The sequence below is a fragment of the Vicia villosa genome, unplaced genomic scaffold (genome assembly GCF_029867415.1).
Source record: "Vicia villosa cultivar HV-30 ecotype Madison, WI unplaced genomic scaffold, Vvil1.0 ctg.000600F_1_1, whole genome shotgun sequence".
In the NCBI taxonomy this organism is placed as follows: Eukaryota; Viridiplantae; Streptophyta; class Magnoliopsida; order Fabales; family Fabaceae; genus Vicia; species Vicia villosa.
The window spans coordinates 386,165-395,906 of NW_026705274.1; the positions used below are offsets into that span (position 1 = coordinate 386,165).

The 9,742-nt window shown below is 33.8% G+C and overlaps 1 protein-coding gene across 1 annotated transcript; it reads right to left on the minus strand.

Moving 5' to 3' along the window:
• Nucleotides 1–459: 459 nt before the first annotated feature.
• Nucleotides 460–3,898, minus strand: LOC131629708 (putative disease resistance protein RGA1). The gene has a single exon (XM_058900489.1). The coding sequence runs from the start codon at nucleotides 3,817–3,819 to the stop codon at nucleotides 754–756; it is 3,066 nt and encodes a 1,021-aa protein (XP_058756472.1). The 5' UTR covers nucleotides 3,820–3,898; the 3' UTR covers nucleotides 460–753.
• Nucleotides 3,899–9,742: the final 5,844 nt, after the last annotated feature.

The following is a 9,742-nucleotide window of genomic DNA, read 5'->3' on the forward strand; positions in this document are numbered from 1 at the left end:
CATGTTAAATATGTTTGGATCTCAATCCCAAAAGCTAGCTCAAGAGATGAGGTTGTCCTCACATATTTATACACCCAACAGCCCGGGAACCTAAGCAATGTGGGACTTCAAACAAACTCACAAATACCAACTTCAACGAGCCAGACCTTTGGGAAGACAAACCAGTGTTTTTAAATATTTCAATTTTAAGATTTCCAATTTATGTAAGTTGTAAATTGAGTCAGGGATGGTTTTCATGTCAACAAAATAAAGCTCTAAATACCTCACTTGCACACATCATCCAAAACTAGCAAATATTTTTTAAAAAGAAAGGAAAAAAACCATCAATCCAACTCTCCAAACAAACTCACAAATACCAACTTCAACAAGCCAGACCTTTGGGAAGACAAACCAGTGTTTTTAAATATTTCAATTTTAAGATTTCCAATTTAAGTAAGTTGTAAATTGAGTCAGGGATGGTTTTCATGTCAAGAAAATAAAGCTCTAAATACCTCACTTGCACACATCATCCAAAACTAGCAAATATTTTTAAAAAAGAAAGGAAAAAAACCATCAATGCAACTCTCCAAAACAAAACAACAAAAATGACATTACATTTAAGCAAAATCATCTAACCACAAACTTCATACATATACCAAATTTATACATGGAGATTAACTACCAGCACTAATGTGATATCAATCTAATTAATAACACTTAGTATGCTTAAGCATAATCACTCCCAAAGCACAATAACATTTCTACTTCTTCACTCTAAACAATAATTATTTTTGGAATATGCGCTATCTTGTTCCAGTCCTTCCCCGTTTCCTTCTTGCATCGCTCCTCTAATGTTGGGCAATAAAAAATATTCAGCACCTTTAGAGAAGTGAGGTGTTGAATACCTTCCGGAAAGCATCTCAATTTTTTACAACTACTAATTGTCAAGGATCGAAGGGATTGCAGACCTTCCCAAATATTTTCTGGTAAAGACTCAAGCTCATTGCAGTAAGTGATATGCAGACGTATCAAAGCAAGGTTAAAGGGTTCATTTGGTAACTCCTTCAAGTTCGAAAAGGCATCTACTTCTAGAGTTTGAAGACAAGTAAGGTTTCTGAACATCCCCTCTGGAAAGGATGTTATTCCTGTACCTATACCAAGGTAAAGGGCAGTAAGACCATAGAAGCTAGAGATTGAACTCAGTAACTCATTGTTACATCCAAATACAGAGAGGCGTTTAACATATGGAAGACATGACAATCTAAGTTGACGGCAAAAGGAAATTCTTAAAAAAGAAAGACAAGGAAACATCTCCCCTCTTTCCAGTTTCAACAACTTCTCTAATCCTGGTAAATTAAATAATATGAGTTCCTCAAGAGATGGGAAAATCTTCACGTTCATACTGTTGTGAGATTCGCCATCGTCATCATCATTATCATCCACAAATTTCAGATTATTCATATCACGTAGTTCGAGTTTCTTAAGAGATGGTAGTTTACCAAGTCCTGAAAGCTGCACACAGTTGTTGCAACCCTTGAGTTCAAGAGAAACTAAACTAGTTAGAGTTTGGATCCAACTTGGGAAACATAAGCCATTATAGTAATGTATCTTCAAGCTTTTGAGATTTGTGTGTGGCTGAAGCCCTTCTAATACTTGCTCGGAACTAACAGTCGGGGTGTCAGTAATATAATCATCGACGCTCCATGACATGCATACTTCATGGATTTCTTTTTTAGCTGTCAAATTGGCATCTTGAGTATGAGATAAACTACCAACATATTTTAACCCTTTAATATTCAGTTTTCCTCTAAGGTTTAGATTGTGTAGTTCTATCAAACTTTGCCCTCTCTCTAAACCAATGATGTATACACTTAATGTTCTTAGGCGAGATGATTTTCCAATGTAGGGAAACAATTGAGAAAGTGAATCACAATCTTCAATGACAAGATTCCTAAGATTTTGTAAGCAAGCCAAACGTTTCGGTAGACATCTCAATTCTGAAAGATTCATCAATTTCAAGATTTCCAGTTTGTGCAAGTTACAAATTGAGTCAGGGATGTTTTCGAACTTACGATCATAAAGTTCCAAATACCTCAAATGAATTAAGCTTCCGAGTGATAATACCTGGAAAGGGGAAATGCGTAAAACCCGAAGAGAAGAGTTTGTTGGGAATGGGAAGTAATCAGTTTGTAGATATCTATCACGATTCAACTCAAACATTGAGCGTAAGGACTCTACTTTTTTCAAAGCACTCTCATCCACTGATAAATAAGGACCAAAGTAAAAGCTAATATGATGGGTACTTTTGGACAAATTAGCCATGTTCTCATCCTCTAAAATCACACATTCTTGCCCCATTATCGACTGAGCAAGATCGTGGACAAGATCATGCATCTTAAAAGAAATGTCTCCAGAATATTCATCAATCTTGATGTCTTGAAAGAATGATTTTTGGCACAATTCATTCCAAATCATGCTGCCAACATCTTCGGCCTCCAAATTTTCTCTAGACCAAATAAATCCATTAGCCAACCAAAGATGAATCAGCTCTTCTTTCATGATTATTCTATCTTTGGGAAATATTGCACAAAAAGAAAAGCACTGCTTTAAGGTCGGAGTTAAGTGAAAGTAGCTCAACCTCAAAGCAGGCAAGATATTCTCATGTGTTAAAGCCCAAATTCTGCTCTCTTTTACTTCAAGCCATTCTTTTTCTCCCCTCCTAGGTCGCATCAGACCTCCCAATGCTTGTGCCGCAAGAGGCAATCCACCGCATTTCTTTACTATCTCCTTACCTATTGCCACAAGTTCTGGGCGTTCTTCTCTGTTGTGCTCAAATGCATATTGTTTGAACAACAACCAACATTCATTTTCTGGGAGACCAGACAAATGATAAGTTTGGCATGTTCTCACAATTTCCGCAACATCCTCATCTCGAGTGGAAACTAAAATGGAAGAACCTCTAGATCCACACAACAACACGGATTTCAACTTATTCCATTTCTCTTGGCTTAATCCAGATTCTATTTGTTGAGTTTTGTTCCATACATCATCTAAAACTAGAAAATAGGTTTTACCTTGCAACAAACCTTGCACCTTTAGTTGTATTGCATCTAAAGGTAAGGAATCACACTTCTTAGATGTGATAGATTCTATAATGGAACATAGAATCCTCTTGACCGAAAATGCCTCAGAAACGCAAACCCAAATTTTTGTATTAAAATTTCCAGTCACCCTGACATCATTGTAGACCAACTGAACAAGAGTTGTTTTTCCAACACCGCCTAAGCCAACAATGGGATAGATGGAAAGAGAGTCAGAGTCCCTTGCTTGGGTAAGAAGAAACTCAACAATCTTCTCTTTATCATCTTGCCGTCCAAAAACTTTAGGTTCAGCAATAAAAGAGCTGGTTTGGCGCCATTCAGGTACTTCAATTGAGCTCTTCCTAATAGTAATACTCTCTTGTAGAAGAAATTTGTTTTTACTATCAGCAAGATGGTCTAATCTCCTTGTAATTTCTTTCAACCTCTTGCCTATGTCATGGCGAAAAATAAAGTTCTTTGGGTTGATAGAAAGTGAGCCCCTCAGCCGGGTAGATCGAATGGAACATTCATCAAGGATATCATCTAGCACATATACAGCATCTTTGAGTTGTTGCAGCCACACCTTAATAGAGCTGTCAGTGACTTGTTTCCGCTCAGCATCTTCAAGGACAGCCTTGATGAGACCTAAGGTGGTTGATAGCTTTTCAGCCTTTGACTTGATTTGGGAAGTGATAGAAAATTCATTTTGAAGCAGAGCCATCAAATTCTTAAATGCTACTCCTAGTAAGGCCTCTGCCATTTTTTGAGAAAAGAAAAAGTTGAAAAGATGAGAAACTTGTTTAGATCGAATGAATGAGTGGTGAAGTAAACAGATGAAATGTGAGTATATAAGTATATGCTAAGCTAGAAAGTTAATGGAAATTATGAGGAAATACCAACGAAACAACAATGCAACTTTCAATAATTGATGCAAGTTCCATTCGGTTTCTAAGGAGAAAAAAATCCATTGTTGACTTTGTTTTGTTTTCATAGTAAAACAAGAATAAAGAGTTTGATTGCGCCACTTTAACCAATAGAATGAGTAATTAATTAACTTTGCTTTATAATAACTTTTTATTTAGCTTTTTGGACTAGTTATCATGTTATATGTAATTTGTTTTACATTTCTTTTATTCAAGTTAAAATTGTTTAATTAAAGTTTATTTAATTTAAACAATATTAGTAAATCATGAATAGAAATATGTTTGAAAAATATTGTCTACAACACAACATTGTGCGCTGAACAAAAACATGCTACAAGTGATTATTTGTCGTCTAAACCATGATTTTAAATTGCAAGTGTGATTGTGGTTGTGGGTGTTGCAATTGCGATCATTGCAGTTGCTACAATGTGTTTTAGGGCCGTTGCAGCGAGAATTTTAATTGAGAGGTATTTGAAATATACCGTTAGAAAATACTTAATGATAAGATTATTTACTACTAAGGAAGTAAATTGAATTTTTAGGTCCTAAAATTTTGAATTTCAAAGAAAATACTTGAAGAAACATGTGTGAAATTGTCTCATGTGATTTTAAATTGCGGTCAGCATCATGGTTTTAGTTCACCTTAACATTTTGGTCTGATGCGCTTGTGGAGGCTACCGCATCAGCAATATTGCAGCCACAATTGCACTTGCAGATTGTAATTTAAAACCATAGTTAAACGCATAGAAAGTGTGACATAAAACTGTATAGGGAAGGCTCGCAACATTAAGTCATATATGTATATGTCCAAAATATATGGCAATGGTTGAGTAACTAATGTACAAGATAAAGGAGATGTTTAAACATTTGTTCCCTTGAACTGAAATGTATTGCCTAATCTTTCATGCCAATTTTAAAATGTGTTGTCTAAAATAGAAGAAAAGAAGAAGAAAATTTGTGGTTTGATGTATAAGTAAAAATTTTAAATGGCTCGCTAGGCAGATTGAACTTACTTCGCACCAAAGAAAGTTTTGGGCAACCTTTCAATCGTTGATTAAATGTGTGTTTGTCAAGCAATTTTGCACTATTTCACAAGGAATTCCTTTACCCGTGGTTCGTTCAATGAATTAGGTCTGAATCTTGACCTCCGTTTACCTTCATGCATGGCTTCCTTAATCCTTTTTGTGGAGCATTTCAATCATCATTCCTATCATATTCACATAATACTAATGAAGGATCAATTTATAAATGAAGGACAATAATTCATTATAAAAATAAATTAGGGATTTTAATATTTACTTTGTGATCGAGTAAGTGCATAAGTGTGTGAACCAATAATGATAATAAGTAAACTACACATTTATTTATCATAGAAAAAAATATAATTTTTTATATGAAATGAGTATCATGTTAAATGGAAAGACTAATCTCTTGAGTCGAGAATGACTAATTTGTACAACATTTCCAAAATTGTATTTGAACCCAAGAATCTTTGGTTAAACGTAAAGAGATTTTTGTTATCTAATCCATGTATTTTTTATGTATATAGAAATTTATGTGAGACCATTTTTTTTATATATTTATTTGTTTTGATATAGCAATTTATAATTAAAAATAATAATATATGTGTTTTTTATTTTAGTCAAAACTATATATTTCTACTAAAATGTAAAATTTATAAAGATAATAATAATACTTATAGTAATTCAATTATTTTATAAAATATAATATGCAATTCAAAGATGATATTTGCTCTTTAATATGTTGATTTTATTTTTACAATATTTTAATATTTAGAACATTGATTTGACTTTTTCATGGATGAAAATTATGATGAAGAATAATACGTGTTTCAATTAAAAGACGCACCAAAAATTGAATGATAAAAAAGATAAGTCTTCGCGGTTCGAAATGATGGGACCTAGGGCGAGACGAAGAAGATGAAAATTGTGATTAAGGGAAGAACATATGTATCTCTTGTGAAAGAATAACTCCCACTATTACGAAAAAAAAACTTTTTATCTCGATTGGGAAAGGTATTTTACCTCCTTTTGATTGTTAGAGGTAATGTAGGGTGTTAGGAAAGTGTTTTTTTTTTTTTTACATCGGATAAGCTACACAAACATATTCAGAGTGACTCAAACAATACATATTCAATTTTTTACAACAACACTCAAACATATCAAATGGTTCAACAAACAAGGCAACAACTAACAGAGACCATAAATCAGCGTGTAGACTCATAAAACTCAAGAAAACAAGTTGTCTAAACATAATTGGATGTCATATAAGTCTTCATTTGTGAATGATGTGTGTTTGTTAAATACCTATAAGTCGAATGAAATATAAAAACACTTGTAATAATAACAAACTATTATTCACTAAAAATCATTAATGTTTAATTATAAATATATATTACTTGCTTTCATATGTAAACAATACCTACAGAGACAATGTTTAACATCTTTTTCATCAAATTGTGTGTGTGTGTGGAATTGTAAACCAAATAATGAATATACATTAAAATAAATAAAGAAAAGGAAATCATATTAAAGAAAAGGAAATCATATTAAAGAAAAGATGAAAACACGGCGGAAATAAATAAATAGTTAAAATATAAAGAGATAAATGTTAAGAGAATTGCACTAGAAGATAGCTATAGAAGTTCAGCCTAACCATTTCACCTACTCCTCTCCCTAATAATTTATTTTTTAGAGTTTCCACTATTGATGTGAGTTTTTTCATAGGTTATACCCATGATCCTTCTTGTTGTAACGAGCATTATCAAGAACAAATTTAAACTATGAGAAAGATTGAGTTTCTTGAACAAACATAAGAAACCATTCAGTGTTATGAAAGAGATAGGAGATGGAAGAAGAAGAAACCATAATTGGTTATAACTGTTTTAATATTCACTTTCTTTATTAAGGTTAAATGATTACAAGTGAATAATAACAACCAATTCTTTCACAAAAACCCGAGAGAACTAATCTATTTATAGACTACTACTAAGCTAAGTTAAGTAAGAAGCTAACTTAAACAATTGAGCTAACAGACTGGCCCAATTCGACATGCTAACAACATAACATATTTCTACAACTACACGCTTGAACGAACTTCAACTACAGTATGTAAGACTTCGACTTTTGTCGAATCAATCCTTGTCAAGACTAGAGTTCAATCAAATTACCATAAATCTCCACCTTGGAACAAACTCTACAACATCAAAGGAACAAACTAGCTTTCTTCATGCAGTTTTATCAACTGCATACAGTGGAAACATTTGCAACTTGACAATGTCTTGGTGATCGTATCAGCAACATTATCTTCAGTCGAAACCTGTTGTAGTTGTTGCAACCTGCCTAAAAATTTATAGCTTAGAGAGTCGCCACCTATTCTACCAAGGCGAATAGGAAACCTTTAATGATTAAGAGATTTAGGGTAAGATACTATATTCGGGTCAAGGGAAGGTGTTAGGCACCCAAAACCCTTTCCTAAAGGTTAACATTGCAAAGATAAGGGTTATGGCAAGAACTTAAAGAAAGGTAACAGATAGTTAATAGGGTTAAAGGCTCAATTATTGACATGATTTAAGATTTGGAGGAGGGGGACTCGCCTTGTTCCCAAGTGCCTACGTATCTCCTTAGGGAGAATCAGAGTCAACGTAGTTCGGGGAAGGGTTGTACGCCCTTAAAATTGGAATTTGATTTGATATGGTTGTCTGAAGGCTTTTTGAATGGCCTATCGTAGTTTTTGAAATGCGAAGTTCGAAGGTATTTTGAATTACCTTATCGTAGATTTGAAAATCGCAGAGATAGAAATTTGTGGTGTCGTGGTTTAGTGTTTTAAATGGCGTACAACCCTGGTTTGATTTGTACTATTAATCGCGATGATCAATAGTTTTGATCACCATAATTAATAGATTAGTAAAGGATTGCTGGCAATTCTAATCGATTGATTCGATTATCACTTTTAGCAAATGGATGTATTTTAATTTATTTAATTTTACCGTTACCCCTCATAATCAATGGCTTTGATTAAAAATAATAACGAATTTTTAAGGAGGAAATGCTAATCATCGTAACCAATAGATTTGGTTAAAACCATTTAGCAAAAATAAATTTATTTGAATTATATTGATTTAAATAATTAAATGATCGATTATTACCCATCGCGACCAATAGATTTAGTCGAAACGAATAACAAATTAAATCCTATTATTTTGGCCCAAATGGCCAGTGGGATTGGGCAAACCCTAATGTCTCGATAACAATTTTCTAGGGTTTTTTGTGATTTTTCCCATTAAAGTTTGATTAAAACTAATTAAATCGAACAAGCAGTAAAATAATCAGGAAAGTAATCCTAAATAATTATAGTCCTAACCCAATTATATTATTAACCCTATTTAGACAAATTAACTAAATCTAATATTTAATCTAATAAAAACAAAATAAAATAAAAACAATGAAAACACATAAGACAAAAGAACCTGGCGAGGAATCCTGTGTGGCACATTTGAGAGGTCCATGGTGTACCTCCAGTCCTTTGAATCGTTAGATCTGATCTGAAGAAGATCCATTGGCTGATGCTGAGGGTGCACCGTGTGCTTTCTGGGAGTGTGCATATTGGAACTTGTGGAGACTGAAACTACAAATGAAATAAAACCAAAAGATCCCAGCCAGGGATCGAACCGGTGTACTGAAGAGACCATGAACCAAACGCACAGGCTACCACTGGACCAAAGGGACTTCACTGTTATTCATACAACCACCAAGTTATATGAAAGAAATAAAGCCCGTTTTAAAAATTCAAACAGAGCTTACGCGCGCCCCCTATCATCTTCTTCATTGCGTTTTTTCCTGAAATATACAGACCTTTAGCAACGGTTATTCTGTGTGGCTACATGTCTTCCTCCTCCAAACTCGCGACTCGACACCAATAAACACACACAATTAGTCCAGAACAAGTATATATAATCCTATGAACATGCCAGTCCCGTCGATTTGGCCTAAAAATGCCTCTAATCGGTAGCCCCAATTTGAAGGATATGAAACCCTAACAATGGCATCCGATAATTCTTGCACTTAACTAACAATTAAACCATATAGAAACAATCCACACATCCATATAAACACCAATATACCTTCAAAACCAGTTTATAATATACAACTCAATGCCAACAAAAACTTTTGGAAAGTGCAAACCGAGAGCGTTTATGAAGGTGATTCTGGACACCATACGCCTTGATGATCATCTGAATCGCTTCAGGAGTCCTCTGGGAGTGTGAATGAACCTTCGAAATCCTCTGAGGATGGTCATAAAGTCAAAACCGAATCTCAATTTTCATGGAAAAATTTGAGTTTTGTTCATGGTGCTTTTGGCTGCAAAACCTTGTCCAAAAATCCCCCTCTGCCTTGGCACGAATTCCTTATATATATATTAGAGGGAATTAGGTTAGTAATTTAGTCCAATATCTCTTGAATCCAAGATTGGTGTTGAAAATCACTTTGAAACTTTCTAAAATTTGGCCTAATTTGCATCAATCTTGTACCAATCCATTCTCCACGAAATTTGCTTGCCAATATTCATTTAATGCTGATTGGAATGGATCAATATGCACTTTTCACCATAATATTTGATTTTTTATCTTAATTAAATCATTAAAAATGAAATAAAAAATCATATTAAATCAAATAAAAAGTTTAAATTTCGTGGCATATGGTTTTGGGCATGCTAATGACTTGTGGACCAAGTTTGTAT